Here is a 23,515-nt window from a genome sequence, read left to right on the forward strand (position 1 = left end):
CTAAAGAAGGCCCACAAGACTGTCCCCGTTGAATCCCTTTCTCCGCGTGAAACAAGCGGGAGACGATGGCCAGTAAGTGGTTGAGGAAGTCCAGAGGCTGCGAGGCGAGCGTTTGTTCCTGGAAGGGAAACAAGGATCTGACTGGCGCGCCACAACCGGCGGCCGGAAGTGAGACGGCTTTGAAACGCCAGGGCATCGACAGGCCCTCGCTCGCCCGACGCGTTGATAAAAGCATTTGCCAGCGCTTCAACGCCACGCGCGCACCTCTGTGCAATTCGACGCGACGGGCCGGCAGGAGATCGTGGATACACTGCGATGCGCCGGTCTCCATCCAAGAGGGCGCTTGAGAGTCATGGGCCGATGCAGGCGAAGTCGTGGTCGAGTACAACACAGCCTCGGCATGTGTCTTCCGCATCGTAGACGTGTCTTGCCTCCACTGTGTTTTTCGAAGAGAAACATTTCACATCTTCGCTGGGCATTGTGCACAACATTGCACGAGCCTTGCGGACAGAACAAGCTCGTGCCGAACACCAACTTGATCGCTTCCCTCGACGTGACGCGCTCCGAAAGTTCCTTATGCAGGTACACAAGCATCAGAAACTACGCTATACTGTGCCAGTCGCCGCCTTAGGTTGCATGTCCAACGGTCACAGTGTTTCGCGCCGGCTCCGGGTATACTGCTTTTCATTTCGTTCAGGGTGCTGGTGTGGGGCATGGGGGATGTTTTAATGAAACCCGAAGGCTGGCCTTGCAGATCCCTTTGCTTAACGCAACCTCTCTAAGGCTCTATTATAGCACCTTCGACGAATGATATTGTGTAGACCGTGCTATGTAGCAACTGCCTTGCGCTGCTGCGAGAGTTTGCGCATGATCTAGATTGTGGCTGATGGGTTGCGATTCACCTAGGTTCCCCGATCGTCCATTTCATTCGCCTTTCTTGCTCCCCTCTCAATCACCACAAGTTCTTCGCGTCTTCTTTTTGGGCAGCCATACGATGGGTTGACTGACCTCCATTGGCCTCTTCATTTAGCATGCGGCTAATAATCGTGGCGAGTCGTTCGATGCCTTCAGCAAGCATGTCTTCCTCTTCCCACTAGCGGCATGTTAGTGACGGCTCGGAGGTCCAACCTAGTAGTACATACCGCGAAACAAATTCTAATATCGTTGCTGAAAGACGTGCCCTCATGTTCGGTGTCGCCGGGTACCTACATCTGTCAGCTGTGAGCACACGGTAGCGGAGAAGTATACTCACCTCAAACATCTCGCCCTGTACAAGCGTCGTCTTTAGCCGTGCTCATCATCTGGGTTTGGAACGTAAATCGTGGTTCGTACTCACCTGTGCGACCACCAAATTCTCCTCTTCCTTTGCGCGTTGTGCTACCACGGCACCTTTCAGCGGAGAAGGCAACGTGAGCCAAATGAAATATCCACCAACAATCTCGCGATCGGTTTGGGGAATGCTGACGCCTAGTGGAATGAGGTGCTTGTTAATTCCTTCCACCATACGGCGGTACCGATTACCATATACTGGCTGGAGTCTGTCGTACACGTAGCGCTGGAGCTCTCCAGTCTCCAGTGTCTCGGCCACAAAGCAGGCTGTCAGCTGGCTGGGTGCTCCACCTGAACGGCTCGATCCTCTGGAACACGTTAGCTGTCACTGCCCGTTTGAGCGAGACATGGCTGTGGAGTCGGCCGTCGGAATCGATCTAGCCGTCATGGTACCGATCTCGGGTACCTCAGATCTAGCACGAGCGATGGCGCGCAGCAAGAGTGAGATTCGAAGAGCTTGTCAGAAGGCATGCTTACGTTTGCGACACCCCGTATGCCATCTTAGGCGTTCCTTCGCACCAGCCTGTCCGTAACCCGGGGCCAAAGATCTTGGAAAATGATCCATTTGAAACCGCGTTGCCGAACCCATCAGCGCCATGTCTTTCGGCGCCGCCGTCCAGATATCGGTCGATATCGACGATACGGGGCAAACCAGCTTTCTCGATTGAAAGTGTACTTGGGCTGAGACTTGATGGCCATTGCAGAAAGTCATATACGTCGTCTGTAATGATAAGAGCGTCATACTCTCGCGCCAGACGTACCAACCCCTCTCTTCTCCTTAGGCTCATGGTCTTGGAACTAGGATTGGAAAACCCTGGCACCGCATAAATGACATGTTTGTAAATTTTGTTTGAAGGCCTCGGAGGTTTAAATTGCTGGCCATACTGTCAGTGATGCTATGCACAGGTGAACGCATTTTCAAGGGAGCATAATCTTGAAGCAAAGTTACAACAAACTCCAACTCCGGCAGAAATTTTCAACGTCATTTTGGCAACGACTCACCGGCTCATTGTTGTTTTCGGATTTCGCTCTCTCTTCACTCTGCCTAATCTGACTTCTCAGATACGACATGTCAATACCCTCCTCGTCCTCAGGCACGGCCCGGAGTTTTTTGTGGAACCCAGCATCCTCGAATATACGGAACGCAAGCATGTAGGCCGGAGCCACTATCCAAACATTCCTTGTGTATACAGGGTCTGTGAAGTCTTGGAGTAGGCAGGCCAGGTTCTGAGAAGCCCCGCCGGAAATGCATACGCGCTCTTCAGATACTGGGTCCGCAGGCTTGTAGAACTTTGTGAGCCATTGCGCAATGTTGCTGCGTAGCCTGGGATCACCTGAATCGGGTCCATAGCACATGGCAGGATACGCCATAGGCTTCTTCTGGAGTACATCATGGGCAGCTTTGTCGAGCAATTGCGTAGGCAATAAAGACACGTTTGGCCATCTGTTGCCTGTCAGCGATCACTCGGGGCTGCGATACGTCTTATTGGGCCGCGTCATGTCCCAAAAGGGTATGCGAGTTTGCATGAAAAGCAGGAGCACGTGCCCTCTTAGAAGATTGATCAGCTTCTTAGAGCTAGTCTTTGAGCCGACGACGTCCGGTAGGGCGAACGTCTTAAGTATTTGGTCCGCGATAGTTTCTCCGCCGCCCATATTGAATTCTGTATCGAGTGCTGATGAGGCCGTGTTCAGCATTGAGGATAACGCGGCTTCGGAACACGGCTACGTAACCGAAGTGGCTGGTGCGCAAGTATGGACCAGAGTGGACTCAGGCGAGCAATATCGTGGTGGTCGTGAGATTATATCAGATGCGAAGTTCGGAGATGAGCATTGGCAGCATCTGGATGGAATCTGAAGTACGCATGCGGTATGTCATTCCCACGCCTACTCACACGTAAGGCGCGGTTCGTTGCACGTGTGTTTGACAGCCACGAGGCCTCGGGTGCACGCTATCGATTAGGGATGGTACGTCATCCCTTCGCTTAAGATTGAAGCCGCCGCGCCTTTCAATAGTCAACACCGATGTTGCAAATAGTCACAAAAAACACGACATGTCAGCTGCGGCTCTATAGACACATACACACCGTTCAAAGCGTCACACAAATCTGTATTGATGGCTGCATGCTTGAAGGCTGGGAAGGACTCGAAACAACTAATAGTTGACACGACGCGGCTGAGCATGGGTCCGATTCGGTGGATGAGGTGGGCCTTGCCCGCAGTACGAGGCGCAGGTGCTCACAGGTGTGAGCCAACACTGGCAAAGGGTCCTTTTGTACAACCAAGAAGCCGCTGAGTGGCCGGTCGGGCGTACCCAGGTGGAAATACAGCCTCCAGACTGAAGGGAAAAACCAATCACAGCTGACACTGATCGACCCACGTTGTGGCCACCCAACCTTTGACGTTATTCGTGCACTAGCATGGTTGCGACACTGCCGGATCTGCAACAGCTCAAATATAGATCACTTAGTTCTTTCACTAAGCTTTTCTGTTTCCCTTTGACTATATACTATCTTGACCGGTCCGGGGCCCTGCATGTGTGGTGCTCATGTTTGCTATCCGCTGTGTTTTGTCGACCCTATGTTAATGAGCGCATAGTGTTTTCTTGCGCCTTACGATATCCCAACTCTCGCTCCTCCTGAGCCGCGTAGACCAAGAGTAGACTGTTTCGCCATGTTGGGAGACAAGAAGAAGTCGAGCCGTCGGCTGTCGAGTTTGTTCGGATCGTCTGGGTCGTCGGAACCGTCATCAGGGTCTACGAATACGAAGTTGAGCCCAACACCTGCTTCGTCAGAGTCCAGCAGCCGCCTGACCAAAGTGCGCAACCGCCTCTCCTCGGCGTCACATCTGACGCCCGAATACCCTCCACCAGCTGCACCCGCCTCTCCACGTCAAGTGTCTCTTTCCAATCCCACTATCCAGCCAGTCGACCCTGCCGATCTTGAGCCGCTGGAGCCGCCGCCGCCGCTCGAGGTCCCTTCGCGCGCATCTTCCCCCGCTAGCAGTCGACCAGGAACGCCGAGCTTAGAACCAAGTTCTGAAGGCAAACTCAAGAAACTGCGCAGGAAGAGCGGTCTTTTTGGAGGCCCGCCAGGTGGCATTGAGGGGCTCAATGGCTCGCACAGCAGAACATCGTCAGGCAATGCCAGCCCGCTTGCGTGGATAGTCGGACACAAGGGCAAGGTCCCATACAACCTGACCTTCTTGTTGAACGGCGAAAAGGTAGTCCTCTTTGATCTTGACAACATGGTGCCGAGTGTGCTGACGAGATGAAAGGTGCCTGAACTATGGGACGATGCAGGTGACACGTTTGTCTACCTCTTTCCCCGCACATCTGACAAGGGCCCTTCCTTCCGTATCGACTCGTCCGTATACGCAGCATCACAGCTGCTCACCCGCCTCGTACATGGCAGCCTCTACAGCGATGGGAACGTGCCCCCGCTAGATCTGGCAGAAAGAACGTCGCGACGCGTGTCTCGTGAACCCTTTGGCGAACAATCACGGACCGCATCTCCCGACCAAAGCCAGATAGGAAGCTCGGATGAATCGATATCCAAGGGGTCCAGAGCGCTAAGCGACGCCCTCGATGATGAGTACACGGAAAAGCATCTATACATGCCGATCTCGCTGAGCTCAGACTCAAACATCACGCCTCACGAGCCGCAACTAAACGCAAGCGACACGGACACATTGGTCACCTACCGCAACTTTTTCGCCTTTCTCATTGGCCAGTCGCTGGTCGCTACGGAGCGTCACTCAGACATCTTCGACATATTCCTGCGGATAGGAGACATTTTGTCACACTATGCCTTCTCCAACGTTGATGGATCTACCTTTGGCGAAGTTGCTGCTTCGAGCTTCGACTGCTATGTCGATGAATTGACTCTGGCAGACGTCCGTCACAGCCGCGAGAAGACGATAGAAGCCATTGTATTAGGAGAAAGATTGCGGTCCATGTCGCTATACACGGAAGGCTTTGTCCACGCTGCTGGAAAGTACGACAGCATCAAAGAGCTGGACTCGCCCAAATTTGCCATGATCAGCCCCAAGAGTGCTACGCGACTAGCTCGTGCTGCTATGGATCTGGACAACCGCGAAGCCACCATCAATGGAAAGCTCAAAGACTTTGAGTTTCCGCACATTTTCTCCGGTATCATGAACAGCGCCATGGCAAGCGAAGGCAAGGTCATTAGCTTCAAAAAATGGAGGGCTGCCTTCATGACGATCAAATCTTTTGTTATGGACTACTACCGGCACAAGTACGGTTCATGGCTACCAAAAGCCAAGTCAAAGAAGAACAACCTAACCACAAGTGGCCTTAACCGATTGGTCCTATTGGAAATTTACCACGACATGTCCAACTTGTATGACCTCCTTGTGGACAGGAAGAACTTGACGAATCGCACCGCGGACGGCTTCATCGCAGAAGACGAGGGAACTGATATCGAATCAATTGTCGCACGTGCGCTGAGAAAGGTTTTGAGCGAATACGACCGTAGCACGCCGCCAGTCGCGCCACCAATTCCTTTTGACCTGCCACTATATCCCATTTCGCAAAACGCAAAGACAGGCGACGCGAAGAAGGATGCGAAAGCACGTGGGAAAAAGCTACACAAAGACGAAGTAGCAAAACTGCTAAAGCAATCGCACAATGCAGACGCTGAACAGCAAACACCATTCTTGGAGGCTTTCCGCCAGTTTGAATTCAAGCAAGCCACGGGCTCGAATATGGACGACATGTGGGATATGCGGTCGGGACAGTGGCTGTTCCTGTACGCCGTCATCCAGTCATTACCCATGTTGATCGTTGATGCACCCGGCGTCCGGTTTACCGAGGGTGTGGAATACTTCCTGTGCGAGGTACCTCGAAGCGGTGTACCGTGGGCTCGGGAGGACACAACACGATCTCGAACATGGTTTGGTGTAGCAGGAGGAGCACAGGTCGTCAGCTTACCAACGGATGTTGTCGAACACGGAGTTGAAGGCACCTTCCGACGATCTCATTGTTGGAAGAAGGCACAAGAATGGGCAGCAAACGATACACTTCTCAACGCCGCGATGCAGGAGCTGAACGCAGAAGCTTCACCATTACCCCCGCCACCTGGCCTCCTGGACCCTTCAGCCGCTGCCCGTGGACGATCTCAGAGCCCCGACCGGCGGCGGGAGAGTGTCATGAACCTCGGGCTGGAGGCGTTGCCTTTGCCTCCTGGTGTAGCCCCGCCAATGCCCATGGGCTCGCCCTCGCTGAGACCCGCGTCGAATCACGATCCCAACAAGACATTTGACGACATACTTGGAACGACGCCTGACAATGGCAAATCGAAGAAGAAGTCAAAGAAATGAGCCATAGAGGATGGACGACAGGATACGGAATTGATTTTGTTGCATAAAAGCGCTTGTTTTTACAATGTTCATACCGCGTTAATGTTTGGCATCTGCTGGAGACAGCCATCGGCGGGGCTTTCTAGTCATTTTAGAGCGTTGTTTGCATGCACGCGCACAGTATTCATTTATTTTTGATAGCATGAGATGCACTAGCTTTGTAGTAAGGCTGAGGTTGGAAGCTTGATGGAAGTTAGAAAGGCAGATATATCATTAAACTTGTCGCTACTGCGCTTGTCGTTAGTTCCCGCTCCGCATTATCGCCGATATCGTTGTTTGCGTTTACCCACGCTAGGACTCATCCACAACTCGTTGCGACTCTGCGGGCTGTTGAGGCTTTGGTTTGCTTCGACCGCGGTTTTCGCATCCTCCTATTCGTCAAGATGACGTCCTCGTTACCTGGAAACCGCGACTTGCCCGTCTCGCAGTACGATCTGGGCACATACTGGGGTCGCGTGCAGCACTCAGCAAATATATCAGATCCGAGGTGAGACACTGCGCGCTGGATATAATATTTCCTTGCGGATGCTGGGGTGTGGTGAGTACCACGACTCATGGCTTTTTAATCACTTCTCTCTGTCTCAATTGTCCATTCAGATCACAACTGACAAACGCGCGAACAGAACCCTCCTCACCTCGTCAGCCAGCCTCGAAAATGCAAAGAAGCTCGTCACCGCGTACAAGACGGGCAAGATCCCAGATATGACACCGGAGCTGTGGAACGCAAAGAAAATCATCGACTCTACCATACATCCAGGTACTACAACCAGCGCAATGGCACGATGAAGGGCAAGGACGCTGACAAAAGTGCAAGACACGGGACAGCCAGTCTTTCTGCCTTTCCGCATGTCGAGCTTTGTTCTGACCAATCTGGTCGTCACGGCTGGGATGCTTACACCAGGTCTTGGGGTACGTACGGGAAGCTCTATGCTAAGACGGGACGACAATACTGATCGTGTACAGACGGCGGGAACACTAGGATGGCAAGTCACCAACCAGTCCGTCAACGTCGGAATCAACTTCTCCAACGCGAATAAGTCGGTCCCGCTCTCTACCTCGACCATCGTCCAGTCGTACCTCACCGCCGTCAGCGCATCCTGCGGTGTTGCACTCGGTCTCAACGCGCTGGTGCCCCGCCTTAAGAGCCTCTCGCCCAATGCAAAAGTCATCGCGGGTCGGTTAGTGCCTTTTGCGGCTGTCGCAACAGCGGGGGCGCTCAATGTGTTCTTGATGCGCGGCGAGGAGATCAGGCAGGGCATCGACGTGTACCCCGCGCTATCAGAAGCTGAGCGACAGCGAGTAGATACAGGCGATCTCGAGATCAAGCCATTGGGAAAGAGCAAGAAAGCGGCCACACTGGCAGTGGGAGAAACAGCGCTGAGCCGTGTGCTCAATGCAACGCCGATCATGGTGCTGCCTCCTCTGATTCTTGTTAGGCTGCAGAAGACCGAGTGGCTTAAGCAGAGGCCTAGGATGGTGACTCCTGTTAACCTGGGTGAGTCAATGTGCAAGTATCTGTGAGATGGTGTTAGGGCTGGCTAACACACGTATCAGGACTTATTTTCACGACGTCCATCTTCGCACTACCGCTTGCGCTCGCTGCGTTCCCACAACGTCAAGCTATTAGTGCGAAGACGCTTGAGCCCGAGTTTCATGAGCGCGGTGGCAAGGATGGAATGGTGGAGTTTAACCGTGGGATATGATGGACCGGTATTATAGGTACCATCGACGGTGCTAGTGTATAGGGACAGCGGCAACTGGGATATAGTGTGAGTCTCAAAAGACACATGCATGATTCTGCAGAGCATGAAGCGTGGCTGCAAGTTGCAAGTAGAGGACATGGTCGCGCTCCTGCATTGCGGCGAAGACGGGTGTCCTGACGATGTGATTGGCTAGAGCACGCAAAGGATCTCGAAAGTCGTGCATAGTACTCGACAAAACAACTACATAAGACCAAATGTCCTCATTCCAAAAGCAGCTCTAGGCAGCAGTGAATTAAGCTTTAGATAAAACAGCAATCTTAACTCGTGACGTGCGTTGGTCGATATAACGTCAAACTGGCCTTTTGACAAAGACCAGGTGTCAAATAAGTTCGGAACAGGGTAGCTCGACCCCAAGTACATTTACTACGAAACCGCCCGCCGATTACACGACAAGAAGAAACACGGTTTCGACCGACACTTGATTCACACCGCTTTTTCTTGGGATAGATTCCCACTCCTTCTCTTTTCTTCTATCGAGGCTTGCTACTCGAATACATACCCTGCTCCTTCCCCGCGACTCACATCCCACTACAACCCTCCCGCGCCTGCACGTTAACGACACATTGCACTCTCTCACACCACCACACATCATGGCGCCACCCGGACGCCGGAGAGGTAGCCTCTCGCCCGGAACAGTCCTCCTCGGTCTCTTTTTCCTCTTCTCGTCCACCGCATCCGCCGCCTCAGCAGTGCTGGGTGTCGATCTGGGCACCGAATACATCAAAGCCGCACTAGTAAAGCCTGGCATTCCCCTCGAAATCGTCCTCACCAAAGACTCGAAACGGAAAGAAACATCGGCCGTTGCCTTCAAACCGTCGAAAGGCGGTGCGCTTCCCGCTGGCTCATTCCCCGAACGCTTCTACGGCGGCGACGCGATTGCGTTGCAAGGACGATTCCCAGGCGATGTGTACCCAAACCTAAAACACCTTCTTGGTGTATCGAGTGAGAGCGACATTGTGGGCACGTACAAGGAGAGATACCCCGCGTTAGAGGTTACAGGCACAGAGGGTCGCAAGACAGTTAGCTTCCAGAGCGGCGTCTTTTCAGAGGATAAATCATACACAGTTGAGGAGCTATTGGCCATGGAGCTAAAGAACGTCAGAGAGAACGCAAAGGCGCTCGCAGGCAAGGGATACGATATCCAGGACGTTGTCTTTACCGTCCCCGCCTTTTACACGGTAGATGAGAGGCGTGCACTTGAGATTGCTGCAAGATTGGCTGGTCTCAAGGTGCTTAGCGTCGTGTCGGACGGTCTGGCTGTTGGTCTCAACTACGCTACAGGCAGGACATTCCCTGATGTTACAAAGGATGGCAAGCCGGAGATCAATCTGGTCTTTGATATGGGTGCTGGATCTTTGTCTGCCACTATTCTCAAGTTCCAAGGCAGGACTGTCAAGGACGTTGGAAGGCGTAACAAGACTATCCAGGAGGTTCAGGTTATGGGCACTGGATGGGACAGGACTCTTGGAGGTGATGCGCTCAATTCGCTCATTGTCGACGATATGGTGGCTACTTTCGTTGAGCTGCCTGCTGCCAAGAGCGCTTCTTTCACCGCCGACAAGGTCAAGACCCATGGACGTACCGCTGCGAAGCTCTTCAAGGAGGCTGAGAGGGTTCGTCAGATGCTCAGCGCCAACAAGGAGACCACGTCCTTTTTCGAGAGCTTCTACGAGGATGTTGACTTCCGATACAAACTCCCTCGCGCTAGGTTCGAGGAGCTTGCCGCTACCTATGCCCAACGCATCGATGGACCCATCAACAAGGCTCTGGAAGCTGCTGGACTCACATTCGCTGACATCGACTCCGTTATCGTCCACGGTGGCGCAAGCCGTACACCTTTCGTCCAGGCTCGTCTTGAGGCTGTCGCAGGCAAGGGTAAGATCAGGGCGAATGTCAACGCCGACGAGGCCGCCGTATTCGGTGCCGCTTTCAAGGCCGCTGGTCTCAGCCCATCTTTCCGCGTCAAGGAGATTCGTGACTCGGATACTCAGGGCTACAACCACGGTTACCAGTACATGTTTAACATGAAGGACCGCGACCAGAAGATCTTCACTCCCAGCACCAAGCTTGGAACGACCAAGGATCTGCCATTCCAGATGATGGGCGAGTTTGAGTTCACCATGTACCAGGCCATCCCTGGTGCTAACGGCGAGGTGTCAAAGGAGCCCACTCTTCACTTCCAGAGCGGTAACCTGACTCAGGTTGTTACAAATATGATCAACGACGACAAGTGCGACCGCGATTCCTTTAACAACTACGTACAAGTCAGGCTTAGCCCTATTACCGGTACTCCTGAAGTCTTGGCCGCGTGGGTTACCTGCGAGACTGAGAGCGAGGAGGTCAAGGGCGGGATTGTTGATGGCGTCAAGAACCTGTTTGGAATGGGTGGCAAGAAGGACCAGGAGCCGTTGAAGGAGAGTGAGAGTTCGTCTTCTTCGTCCGCTTCCAAGTCGTCCTCGAAATCTTCTTCGTCTTCGTCTTCGGCGGGTGCCGAGAGCACTGACGCTGCGAAGGCTGGCGAGAAGAAGATTAAGACCATTCGATCGGCAATTACATACGATGTTGAGCAGCTAGGATACAAGAAGTTCCCTCGTAAGGAGCTAAAGAGGATGCAAGACAGGTGAGTCCGTGGACGGTGCTCGACTTCTTCATATGCTAATTTTGAATAGGCTCGCTGCTTTCGATTCGTCAGACAAGTCTCGCCGCGTTCGCGAAGAGGTCTTGAACTCGCTTGAAGCCTTCACTTACCGTGCGCGTGATTACATTGAGGATGAGTCGTTCATCGGTGCTTCCACCTCTGCTGTTCGCTCGACACTCGAGACGACGCTTGAAGCCGCTTCAGAGTGGATGTACTCTGGCGGAGCAGACGCAGATGAGAAGACTCTCAGAAGCAAGCTAAAGGAGCTCGAGGACATTGTCAACCCCGTTCTCAAGCGCAAAGACGAAGCTTCCAAGCGTCCTGACGCCATCAAAGAACTCAAGGACACCATCGCTCACATCAAGGAAGTCGAGCAGCTAGTGGATGGCCAGATCAAGACGCAATCAGCCGAGAGCTCCAAGAGCAGTGAAGCAGTATCTAAGGCTTCTGCTGACGCTGCCGCCTCGCCATCTACCGACCCTATGGACGAGCTTGACGACGAAGCAGATGCACCCGCCGCACCTGAAATCACTGAAGTTCCTACTGTTTACACGGAAGACGACCTAAAGACTGTCCAGGACTACGCCTCAAAAGCACAAGCATGGCTTGACGAGAACGAGGCTAAGCAGAGCAAACTCACACCCACCGACGATCCGGCTTTTACCGTCAAGGACATTCTGGCCGAGAAGAAGAAGCTAGATGATGTCGTCATGGACATGATGATGAAGAAAATGAAGCACTTCAAGCCTCCGACGCAATCTTCCAAGTCAAAGACTACGAAAGCCAAGGCGACAAAGTCCAAGGCCAAGAAATCGCCCAGCAAGACCAAAAAGGCAACCAAGGAAACTGAGAAGCCTGCTGCGGCAGAACATCCTCACCCGGACTCTCAACAGCAGGTCGAGGACATGGAGAATGGAGACATCAAACATCAGGCGCATGGGGGTGAAGCGCCCAGTCAGCAGGAGATTGATGAAGCATTGAGGAAGGCGGGCATCTACGCTGAGAATGCGGAGAAGAAGGAAGAGGGGAGAGAGGGTGGACCGGATGAGTTGTAGACGAGAAGCAGACCAATGATGAGGAAAGTCTAGCGTTAGATCGAGGTTGTTAGATTCACTTGGATGACAATGTAAATGATGCAAACGTATTCAGTGCTAAAGGTTCACCTTCTTTTTCTTATTGATCTTCAGTCTGCTTGTCATAGTACCTTACGAGCTGAGCACTTGGAAACATCTGTCATGCAAGTCAAATCGACTCGGGATGCATATGGAGCTGGCATCGAGCCTAGTCTTCTCCCGCATATGTCTAGTCCAGAAGAAAACATGGGATGCTGCAATTTGTTTCAAGATTCACCGAACAGGGGCTTCATGATGAATCTCATCATGTAAGGTGCGGAGTATGCCTTGTACGGAAGTGTGAGCCGATGCAGGGTGTGCTGGCTATTGTGGTGGTGGAATATTCACGTCTTTGTTCGTGTGCGTGTGATGAATGAGTCGAACGAGAGGGGTAGTGCCCCACAGAGCGATACGTGGACAAGAAGCGTCTGGCGAAACTTGGGCAAAATTGCTGTGCATCGTGAGGTTTGTTGTAGACCGTGGTACGCTAAGTTTGACTTTGGAGCTACATTTGTTTTGTATTTGGTGGATGAAGTAGTCGGTGCAATAGCTCGAGGTTTGACTGCTGCTCACTTTCGCCTGTCGCTATGCGCGCCTGCGATGGTTTCTTGTCTGGTGGGGGTTTGGTTATCTTTGAGTAGTCATGTTACATGTTGCAGAATGAGGCTGCACTTGCATGAAGAGGGACCCAGATCCTATCAAAGGCGAAGAATACTAACGGAGACATACAAGCGGGAACAGCGCGTCAACGATTTTCCGTGCGCTTTAACAATTGAAGCGTTCGCGGTGTGCAGAAAGTATGGGGCTGGAGAGGACTAGCCACCGTTATTGTACCTTTTGCGGCTACTCCCAACAACCGTGCCGCGCTAAAGTGTCGGTGTGGTAAACAAACGCCAGCACGCTTTTGACACGTCGACAACGCACGCACTAGCCATCCCAACCACCTCTCGTCCAACCCCCCACCGGGTGCCGCCTCGGCTCTCGATGAATTTCAGATGATGGGATCCCTGAACTTGATTTCTACCCAGTCCACCATTGTTCATTCACGACCTTGAGTTGCACCTGCTTGTAAGAATTGTTGCACAGAGCGACAACAAGGTCCGACATGACTACTACTATGCACCACCCCTCACCGCAGCCGGGCCTTGGCTCATTCGCCATCTACGAAGACCCACAGGATCGCGAACCCATGTCACCCTCGGAACTCTTCGAGGGCAGTGACTCGTACCACTCGGAACGCTCGTTCCCAATGGCCCACGACCTTGTACATAGCATTGAGCTGCAGCAACAGGAGCCCGACGACGAACCACAGCCCTACCGCAGCTCATACACATCACGCCCCGGATCACAACAACGAATGATGTCAAATTACAGCTTCGTCTCGGCTATCCCCTCAGAATCCTCGATAGCTTCCAAGCCTGTCTTGCCTGCCAATGAAGCTGGTGCACGAGCGCGAAAGGAACGCCCGCGCTTCCGGAATACAGAGTCTGTTCGCGCTATGCAGATGTCGTCGCCTCCACCAATGCTCGCACATCAAACTTCACAGGAACGGCTGAAGGGATCCTTCAAGCTGGCTACACCCAGCAGAAGCGGAAGATCCGAGTCCGACGTAACAAGACAGTCTACCGGGTCACGCAGAAGGAGCATACGGGAGCCTCACAGTCCGAGACCTACCCCCACACCGCAACAGGCACCGCTTGTCTTGTTACATGTCACCATTCTGCCCATGCAGGTACCATACTCGCACGACATCATGGCTAGGATCATGCCGGATTGGCTAGTGGAAAACTACAAGCTGTTGGAGGAGAAGCTACAGGATATCATTCTGATGCGACGTGGCCTTCTCATCCCGCATCCTCGGGATGAATACGACCTGCTTGAGGAACGCATCCTGGAGAGCTTGGAGCTGAAGACACCCCGATTGCTTCCGTGCGGTCACTTTGTACCACCTGAGGACGAGGACGACCGGGAAGACGAAGACGACGTCGCCAGCGTCGGCGATGAGAACACTGGCCGGGGCAGTCGTATGAGTGGAGGCACCTTGACCGAAGGAAGCAACACTTCGGCCAACGGTGACCACAGCATGTGCATAGACTGCCACCGTGAACTCAAGAAGCCTGGCAAGGGTATCGGTGCAGGTACACGGAAATGGGACATCAAGATCTACGCCGCCAACGGTCTGATGCGATCTGCCGCATGGCAAGCATGCTGGAATGACATGGAGAGATGTGATGTCGAGATACACCCCTGGATCCCCGAAGAAGTCCGCAAGACCCTAGAGCGCCGGGCTCAAGAAGAGCAAGAAGCAGACAAGCGCAAGCAGCTATACACGGTGGAACTCCAACGTCAAATTCAAGAAGCCGCAGCCAAAACAAAGATTCTAGAAGAGGAAGCCAACGAGAAGAAGCGTAAAGAAGAAGCCGAACTACAAAAATCCTTCGAGGAGGCCGCCGCTGCTCTACAAAAAAGTATCGAGGAGAAGGCGGCCGAAAAGAAGAAGTTTGAAGAAGATCTTCAGGCCAAACTCAACGAAGCGAAAGAAGCTGTCCGTCTCGAGCTCGAAGCTAAAGCAATCGCCGAATCTGACGCAGTAGCCCAACGCCTCCGCGCCCTTGAGTCTGCTATCAAGGAACAAGAGAAGGCTGAGGCTGAAGCCTCTCACCGCCTTCGATCGGATCAGATCCCTCTAAGCACGCTGCTGAAGAACTATGCCATCCTTCTTCTGAGCGACAAGCGCAACTTCGTTATTCTGCTGTTGACTGTCGCTGTCGCATATCTCGCGATGGGTATGCGGGCTGCTCAACAACAATCGCCATTGTCGTCGCAGATGCTCGAGCTACCTACCGAGGTTGCTGCCCAGATGCCGAATCCTGTTACGGCGACTATGACTGCTACGGCTTACTCTACTTTCACAGTCACTAAGTTCCAGACGCCTACTACTATCCCGGTTCTTGCTGTTGCGGACCCGGAAATTGAAGTTGTTGAGGCTGAGGCTGAGGTCGTTCTTAACGAGAAGGCTGTTGAGGAAGTATCTACCAGCCCTGTAGCAGAGCTTCCTCTTGCGGAAGAGTCTGCTCCCACCACCATGGGAGACAACATCGTCGTCGACCAAACACCAACTGAAGCTTCCTCCTGCGCTCTGGAGGCAGTTTTCCCAGCCTCGCTTGCCTTTTGCGCCGCATCGGCTTAGCGACGGCCACTCATGCTTTCCTTTCTTTCCACTTTATCACGCATACACTCAAGGCCTCAAGCGTCCACACTCACCTACCATATCATGTTTCATGTTCATGACGTTATGTAGCGCATTTCGACGAAGATATCCCTCTCGTTTTACTGTTGTAACGGCTTTCTTAATCTTCCTTTCACGGCATAATTCAGGCATAGCGGGCATGGTGTTGAAACCCTGGATCTGGGAATTGCATAGTTGTAGACAGTTCTATACCAATGAAGATCTGATATTATTACAATGTTTGCTCTCGTTCGTGTGTGTCATGACAAAAAAGTGTGCTTAGACTCTAAGACGAGTTTTGTGGGCGCTTCCCTAAGTATCTCTAACCATGATCAGTAGATGTATGCCATGGAGGTGAACAGAGTAAGCTGCAAGACAACTCGGTATCACGGATACTCTGGTAGTAGAGGAGACAGATCTTCATCATTATCAGATTTGTATCCAACAGATTGTCCCATGCAACATCATTGTACACAAACCCATTCCTCGTCTCTCCCGATCATACACTATGACCGCACTCCAACAGCTCAATCCTCAGCGATGCCTTGCTTCCTCAGCTCCTCTCTCCTCTTGCTGCTCCTGCCCTTGGCCTCCTCGACCCACGACTCATACTCGCCTTCACCCGCGTCCAACTTCGCCCTCACAACGCCCTTCAGCAGCTCTCCCACAAATCCTACGAAATTATGCCTCCTTAACGAGTTCTCCCATAGCCACTTGGCGCGCTTGTCCTCCTGCTCTTCGAGTTCGTCCTCGTCGCCGATTTCGCGTGCGCGGATACGCAGGTCGCGACAGCAAGCCATGAGGTTGAAGCGGATTTCTGTGGCGGGATAACGGGCGATGCGGCGTTGGAGGACGGGGATTATTTTGCTGGGGAATTCTGTAGGTGTGCAGGCGCCGTGGAGGATAGGGGCTGGTTGGAGGCCGTCAAGTTCGTAGAGTTTGCCATTTATACTTGTGTAACTGTTTGTTCGTCCTATTAGCTCAACTCTTATAGCTGCTTGGGGTACCGAGGGTGGGCTTACGCGATGAAGTGGAAGACGTCGTCGTCCTCGGTGGCTGTTCGTTGTGTTTCGTCGACAAAGGGTGAAGATCGCGCAAACGAGTTGTGGGTTTCGCGGATGAGGTCCGAGTTTGAGAGTGTTTCTCCACGTAGCTGTTCTCCTTATCAGCTACTTTATCTTGGTGCTTCGCTGACTTGACGCACCTCTGGTGGAAAGTCACCAGCGAATTCCTTGAACTCCTTCAGCTCCTTGCCGATTTCGACCTCCTCTTCTCGATTCAGCAAAAGCGAGACTATCGCCTGTGTACCGCATGCGTTTTGTATTGTTTGCGCGGGGAAGAAGAGGGTGTTTGCCGCCTCATGGTCGTAGGTACCATCTTTCGGTACGTCGCTGGGTTTCTCGCCCGTGGGGTATTTGAAGAGAAAGATCACGCCGTAAAGGGTACCGAGGGCTTGTAGGGCCGTAGCGTCGAGAGAGGTGAGTTCTTCGAACTCGACGCCCTTAACACCGAGTTTCTCGATGAGGTATGTAAACACACCCTAGGATAGTCAGCAAGCTATTCTCTCAAAGAACTTGTACACTCACAGCATCAGACTCGATAGTATTCCAGCCTCCCGACATAGTTGCGCGTAGAGGTAGAGCGGTGTGGTTTGCTATGAGTTGTCGCTGCGTTGAACCTACGCCATCGAAGGCGCCGCCGGAACAACTGCTCGGCCCGCGATTCGGAACGGTTCCGAGGCCCCACCATGATGAGTGAACAAGGTCTTCCCATGTCTTGACATATCTTACCCCTCTAACTGGTAGCATTCAGATGTATCTTCTCGTATCACCAAGAAGTCTCGGCATACTCAGATCTGGCCGCGACTCTCTATCAACATGTCAACTTTTGACCATCTATCACCATAGTCAATTATCCAAGGTTGCGACTGCCCAGGCAGTCAACTCACAGCTCATTCGTAGCATCTGAACATGACCTGCAACGCTACCTGTTCACTACTTCTCGCTGCAGCGCATTTGTTGCAGCAAAGTCCTTTGCGTCCTCTCGGTACGGCTAAGTTTCCAGTTCATCAGTCATTTCTTCAAAAGCACGTCCCTAGTCTTGATCGCCTACTATGATGAGGTCACGCTGCCACCTCATTCTCTCTTGTAGGCGGAAATGTCCCTCTCAATCAACAAGCCCATATCTTTCAATACCTTTCTATTGGTAGATATTGCAATTAGTGTGCATCGTGGGTGGATCTATGGTTGACCCTGGTCTGTTCCCGAGCACGCAATGAAGTTCCAACTTCGCGCGATGGGCGTGGGTCACTCAAGCCATGACGATGTTGGAGTGTATACAAAACCAGAGTCTTCTTGGCCTTGTGAGTCTTGAAAACTCAAACTTCATCTGCAACCATGATCAAGAGTCAAGTTTTACTATTTCTGTCCTTGGGGCTAACTGCTGTTACGGGCCGTTCTGCTAAGCCCAACTTTATCTTCATCATTACAGATGATCAGGACTTGCATCTAAATTCTATCGACTACCAGCCTTCGGTACAGAAGCATTTTGCCCAAGAAGGTACCTGGTTCAAGAAGCACTTTTGTACTGTGGCATTGTGCTGTCCATCGCGGGTGTCCCTCTTAACAGGAAAAGCTGCCCATAACACAAATGTCACGGACGTCTCTGCTCCTTATGGTAAGTTAGACATAATTATACCGGTTTATGAACAAACTCTAACTACAGAAAGGGGGATATCCTAGGTTTATTGAGGAAGGGTTCAATGATCACTACCTTCCGGTATGGCTTCAAGAGGCGGGATACAACACCTATTACACTGGCAAGCTTATGAACGGCCATTCTATCACCACATATGATGCACCACGAGCCCGTGGTTGGAATGGTTCCGACTGTAAGCTGTTCGGAATGGCAAGGGTATTTTCTCATTACTGACACTGCTAGTCTTGATTGATCCAGGAACATACGTCTTCTATAACTCCACTATGACTCGTAACCATGACCCCTACAAGAATCTACCAGGAGAGTATTCGACTGATCTAGTAGCCAATGCTGCAGTTGGTTTCTTGGAAGAAGCTATTGCCGCATCTGATCGACCGTTCTTTATCGGTGTAGCGCCTATAGCTCCTCACTCAGAGACAGTCACCAACCCACGGCCTGCCAAGTTCAACCCACCAGTTCCTGCGAAGAGACATGAGCATCTCTTTCAGAATGTCACAATACCGCGAACACCCAACTTCAATCCAGACAAAGTAAGTCACTTCCACCAGATCATTTCATTCGTCATCTCACATTTACGTTCCAGCCAGGAACAGCATCCTACTTCAAGACCCTCCGCCAACTCAACCAATCCGAGATAGACTACAACGATGATTGGTACCGAAAGCGTCTACAATCTCTGCAGTCGGTGGACGAGCTCATCGGCTCCATCGTTGCACGTCTAGAGGCAAACCCAGAGGTTCTTGAAAATACTTACTTGATTTACACAACAGACAACGGCTTCCACATCTCTCAGCACCGCCTCCCGCCTGGCAAAAGCTGCGGCATTGAGGAAGATGTCAACATACCCTTCTTCATCCGCGGTCCTGGTATCGCAAAAGGCGCTGTCCAAACTGTTCCTTCTAGCCACACTGATATCGTTCCTACACTATTCCATCTAGCTGGTATACCTTTGCGAGAAGACTTCGACGGAGAGCCTATTCCTGTCACTGAAGAGCTGCTTGCGCGGAACGAGAAAAGCGAACATGTCAACATTGAATTCTGGGGTAACTACCTAGTTGAAGGAAATACCTTTTTCGGGCAGAGCTCTTTGTTGAACAATACGTATAAGACTGTGAGGGTGGTGGGAGAGGAGTACGACTTGGCGTATACTGTGTGGTGCACTAATGAACATGAACTATACGATATGACGGTATGTACCATCTCTCTGCTACCCTATATCTTTCACAGCCGAATTCAGCAGTGACTAATGTCATGCCAGAACGATCCTTATCAGCTTGAAAATCTTTACAACACGAACAGCACAGCCATAAACGGGTGGCCTATAGATAAGATCACGTCGAGACTCAATGCTTTGTTGCTTACACTCAAGCGTTGCAAGGGCCGTGTTTGTACGAGGCCTTGGGAGAAATTGCATCCAGGAGGTGATGTGAAGAGCTTAGGCGATGCAATGGAAGGGAGGTACGATGTCTTCTACCTAGAAAAACAGCATCAGGTTACTTTTGAAGAGTGTGCGTTGGGTCAGGTGTTGAGTTCTGAGGGTGCTTTAGAGCCGGTAATCTGGCAGGAGGAGTGGGATGCTTGGAGCTTGGCTACTTGAACACGAGAGTCAGTGCTATAGTCTTGAGGGCAAGCTCTCCAAGTGCCTCACTTGCAAAGAATGAAGGAGAGAAAGAAAGAAAGAAAGAAAATGAAGCCCCCCCTGAGGAACGAAAGACAGAAAGCATTTGCATATCATCGGCGATGCCGAGAAATGGCCTGTGTGATGTCAATCATCAGTTTCTACATAGAGTCAAAAGAAGTATAGAACATGTCGCCAGACTTGCTCCACGTTCCGGCATCGTCGCCCAACCCAATCTGTATCAGTTCGTCTATGTAGCGGTATCAGAGTACCCGAGTGAACCTATTTCGATAGAAACATCGGAGATACATCCACATGACACGCCACAATACCGTCACCATCATCCCACGCTCCCCCAATGAACACTCCAGGATCCCCAACCGCACCAGCCTCGTATCTCGGGATTAAAAAACGCCCATGCCCGCCTGTACACACTACTGTACTTCAGCCTCGTATACACGGCACGTCCCATTAGCGTGACTGCCACGACGGTAAACAAGTGCGGTGCGAGTAGTAAGGGCGTCGGTTGGAACTACCGCATCACCAGCCACGACGGTCTTCGTTCGCTCTCTTTCTCGGTCTTACATCCACGCATGCATCCACGCAATCCACATTTTCCCACTATTTCCAATGCTTATCTTTGTTGGATATTCGATGTACGAACGGATCTTAGCTCTCGCGTTCTGCATGAGGAAAAAAAACTCTGGGACGATCTTTCAGACTATGTTTCACATCTAGGAAGCCACGCGTTGCAGAGGATCGTAACTTCGTGCCTTCGCTCCTTCGCTCATTTGTCGATCTTGGTCATGATAGGGGCCAGTGTTGTGCTGGTGTTGCTGATCACCTTGCAACAGTGACATTTGACGGTTAATAGTAGCAGTTACATGGCAGTAGACCGGTTGTCGGGTGAATTGTCGCCGCGCCGAATTGGTCTTAGGATGGCGTGGGTTGGGATGAAATGGGGGTTTGGAAGGTGGGGCTTAGCTTCCACCCTAGAGTGTGATCGGAGGTGTCGGAGAAAAGGATATGAAAGGAGAGTTGTGATAGTGTGACGATGATGTGGTGAGATGTCAAGTCAGAACTAAGTTAGTTCAGGCAGAGGCCGGCGAGTTGAACATAGGAGTATTCTCCGAGTGGCTGGTGTTGAGATTTCCGTTAGTTGGTCGGTTCGCCCAGGTTTGGCTTCGCCCATCTTCAGAGCCGGCGCCAGAACGTGCGAAGCGTGTGCGCCAGAAGGGCTCCAGAACCATCGGATCAAGCTTCACCGACTAAAAACAAATATGTCGCCGCCACGAGCGAGTGCATTAAGTCGCTGATGAGTCTGCGCCAAATGGCACTTGTTCAGCCACCCCTTATGTGTGGACCATGTCGTTGGCCTTTCGGATCTTTCTCCAGCATTCGGCATCATAACGCCTAGGTGAACCGTCTCTCTCGGTTCGACATGTCCATTCTACGGCACTTCCGCCATGGCCGCTCGCGTCGGATCTCGCCCCAATGTGCGCTTGTTACCGCAAATAGAAATTATCAATGACCTGTTTAGTGTTAGCGGAAATCTGTTCCGGATGTCAGAGATCGCTTTCTTTGCGCAGGCATTTGCGTGCTGTTCGGCCGACATGATTTTGGTAGATGATCTTCGTCGGATGGCGGTCAAGTGAGTTAGTGCCGTGCCGGTTCGTGAGCTTTGCTCTTTACAGTGGAAGAACTCGAGTCATTTGCTACTGGCTTTGTGATTGCCAGATCAGTTTTCTCTCATGGTCAATGGAGGAACCGCGTTGGCGGGAAGAATCATGCGACGTTTACGTTTTGTTGGCAGATGAGTGAACAGTCTAGCATTTTACTATGGGCTCGAGACGAGACGAGGTCTCGGCATTATGACACCGCAACTCCCTCCGGAGGCCGTGGACCACGGCACCAAATAGATAGCCTGTGCACGCAACTGCCAGTCGAAAAAACGTGTAGGGCGCGATGGAGACAGCGGAGCCCAAAAAGATCCAAGGGAGCGGAGCCGTTTGTACCTCAGGAACGGCGGAAATTCGTTGTGGGTCATTCTTTTCCCATTGCACGTTTCTTGGAAGTGTGGTTCTACTCGCCTGCCCTGGTCTTTCGTGCCTTCGCTAGTGAAACCAGGGACGCGGCTAAGGCCTGCCGGGCTCCCTAGATGCATCTGCCATCTGGGATGTCAAGCACCAAAGCTTTTGCGAAGTCCAGTAGCACGTGAGTCGCACAGCGATGCTTTCGGGCAGACCATGGATCAGGCTTGCACATTCAAGTACCGAGATGCCGAGGAGATGGTCTTGACAGTTTCGACTACGAAGGCTCTGGTGTGAGCTATTAGCTAAGCCGTAACGCACTGCTGGAACTGTCGGTGAGCCACATTGGGAGTTGAAAGCCGAAGGCAACATGTTGACAAGCAAGTGTTGCGATGCAAGTAATGCGACAGAAGTAGACAAGCGGACGACATGCCAGAAGGCCACATTGATTCGTTTGAACCGCTTGCACCTTCCTCATTACGTCCGTCGCGTGCATGGATGCCGATCCTGTGGCTGCAATCCTTCGTTCACATTCGACCTGAAGGGCCATCTGATTACAATCGCAACTAAAAGAACCTGCATGGTAGGTAGCCTCGGGATCTCGAGATCAGCCTTAAATCGCCAACGTTGACCGGTTCTCGCTATTGGTAGGCTGCCAAGCCGGGGTATTCTGTGGCGGTGCAAAGTCAGTGACCTCTCGCAATCAAACACCAAAGAAGAATGGCTCAGCTGTCGCTGCTTTGGCCAGCGTGATGCGCGTACGCGTGGCTGGATTGGCCAGCAAACCTTGACCCGCTACCCGCGTAAAGCGATCCAGCGGACTGGAATGACATCAAGCTCGTTCCTCCCTGTAGGTCATACCTTAGCGCACGTTGTGTCTCGATCCCAAACCCTTTCCGTCCGGGTTACCCAGCCCAGAAAAGTGCGCATTTTGACCTGGCAGCAACGGAGGAACTCGAGTGCTGCAACGGTAATCCATCGTCGGCAATATGCTTGTACGTAAACCCGTGCTGCCGGGTTGGTAATGGGAAGCGATGGTGGGGTAGCGACTTGTGATTGGTTGAGCAAAGCTAAAATTGGTAGCTGACCTGTCCTTCCTTCAAGCGAGCATGCAGGGCAGACCCTGGCCATCACATGGAGGAACTAGGACTAGGGCTGAGAAACTAGGACGATACTGGATAACCTTAATTCTTCTGTGCATGCTATCTGCTGGTGCCTAAGTATCCTTGCGCTGTAGTCGGGGAAGTGCGGAGTCCTCTCAATCAGGAAACCGTCTCTCTCAGAAAGTAGTACTCGTCGCCGTAGCTCCCCGCCTAATGCAGTTTCTTTTCCTTGTCTCATTGCCGATGTTCATGTGGCGTCTGTGAAAGCCTGATGAGCCTTCTCCACGCACGCCGGGCACCAGTCCCGCACCTTGATGTGCCGTTTCCTACATTGTACCCAACTCCGGTCCAACTACGGCTGACACAACAGGGGAGCATGTGCCTGTTGCATCGTAGTGCGCAACATGTCCACTTGCTGTTCCGTCCACCTTGCGTCTCTCCGGATATTGCGCCGAAGCGCCGGCGCAACCAGTCCATGAACGGCTTACGGCGGAAGCCACAACACCTAGCCAGTGGTGGCATGTCATAGGTCCGACTCTGGCTGGTGATGGGCAGAGATCAATCGATCGGAAATTGTTCATCTCACGCAACGGTGG

General features: G+C 52.2%; 6 protein-coding genes across 6 annotated transcripts; 4 read left to right on the top strand and 2 right to left on the bottom strand.

Moving 5' to 3' along the window:
* Nucleotides 1–952: 952 nt before the first annotated feature.
* GT037_006265 (uncharacterized protein) lies at nucleotides 953–2,982 on the bottom strand (the record flags this gene model as incomplete). The annotated part of the gene is made up of 7 exons (XM_038931312.1): nucleotides 953–1,093; nucleotides 1,143–1,205; nucleotides 1,253–1,267; nucleotides 1,337–1,637; nucleotides 1,807–2,204; nucleotides 2,332–2,773; nucleotides 2,810–2,982. 7 exons carry the CDS (start codon nucleotides 2,980–2,982, stop codon nucleotides 953–955), a joined length of 1,533 nt encoding a protein of 510 aa, XP_038785809.1.
* Nucleotides 2,983–3,999: 1,017 nt separating this feature from the next.
* Nucleotides 4,000–8,411, top strand: GT037_006266 (uncharacterized protein; the record flags this gene model as incomplete). The annotated part of the gene is made up of 7 exons (XM_038931313.1): nucleotides 4,000–4,548; nucleotides 4,603–6,656; nucleotides 7,004–7,195; nucleotides 7,332–7,465; nucleotides 7,523–7,617; nucleotides 7,672–8,203; nucleotides 8,263–8,411. 7 exons carry the CDS (start codon nucleotides 4,000–4,002, stop codon nucleotides 8,409–8,411), a joined length of 3,705 nt encoding a protein of 1,234 aa, XP_038785810.1.
* A 650-nt stretch (nucleotides 8,412–9,061) lies between these two features.
* Nucleotides 9,062–12,164, top strand: GT037_006267 (chaperone protein dnak; the record flags this gene model as incomplete). The annotated part of the gene is made up of 2 exons (XM_038931314.1): nucleotides 9,062–11,091; nucleotides 11,141–12,164. The coding sequence occupies 2 exons, from the start codon at nucleotides 9,062–9,064 to the stop codon at nucleotides 12,162–12,164; spliced, it is 3,054 nt and encodes a 1,017-aa protein (XP_038785811.1).
* A 1,162-nt stretch (nucleotides 12,165–13,326) lies between these two features.
* On the top strand, nucleotides 13,327–15,411 carry GT037_006268 (uncharacterized protein; the record flags this gene model as incomplete). The annotated part of the gene is made up of 1 exon (XM_038931315.1): nucleotides 13,327–15,411. One exon carries the CDS (start codon nucleotides 13,327–13,329, stop codon nucleotides 15,409–15,411), a length of 2,085 nt encoding a protein of 694 aa, XP_038785812.1.
* Nucleotides 15,412–15,977: 566 nt separating this feature from the next.
* On the bottom strand, nucleotides 15,978–17,072 carry GT037_006269 (ubiquitin carboxyl-terminal hydrolase 2; the record flags this gene model as incomplete). Its single annotated transcript, XM_038931316.1, has 4 exons — nucleotides 15,978–16,410; nucleotides 16,473–16,603; nucleotides 16,655–16,990; nucleotides 17,037–17,072. The coding sequence occupies 4 exons, from the start codon at nucleotides 17,070–17,072 to the stop codon at nucleotides 15,978–15,980; spliced, it is 936 nt and encodes a 311-aa protein (XP_038785813.1).
* Nucleotides 17,073–17,846: 774 nt separating this feature from the next.
* GT037_006270 (arylsulfatase precursor) lies at nucleotides 17,847–19,765 on the top strand (the record flags this gene model as incomplete). Its single annotated transcript, XM_038931317.1, has 5 exons — nucleotides 17,847–18,126; nucleotides 18,179–18,340; nucleotides 18,391–18,698; nucleotides 18,752–19,357; nucleotides 19,427–19,765. The coding sequence occupies 5 exons, from the start codon at nucleotides 17,847–17,849 to the stop codon at nucleotides 19,763–19,765; spliced, it is 1,695 nt and encodes a 564-aa protein (XP_038785814.1).
* Nucleotides 19,766–23,515: the final 3,750 nt, after the last annotated feature.

This window comes from Alternaria burnsii (assembly GCF_013036055.1).
Source record: "Alternaria burnsii strain CBS107.38 chromosome Unknown 752, whole genome shotgun sequence".
NCBI classification, from domain to species: Eukaryota; Fungi; Ascomycota; class Dothideomycetes; order Pleosporales; family Pleosporaceae; genus Alternaria; species Alternaria burnsii.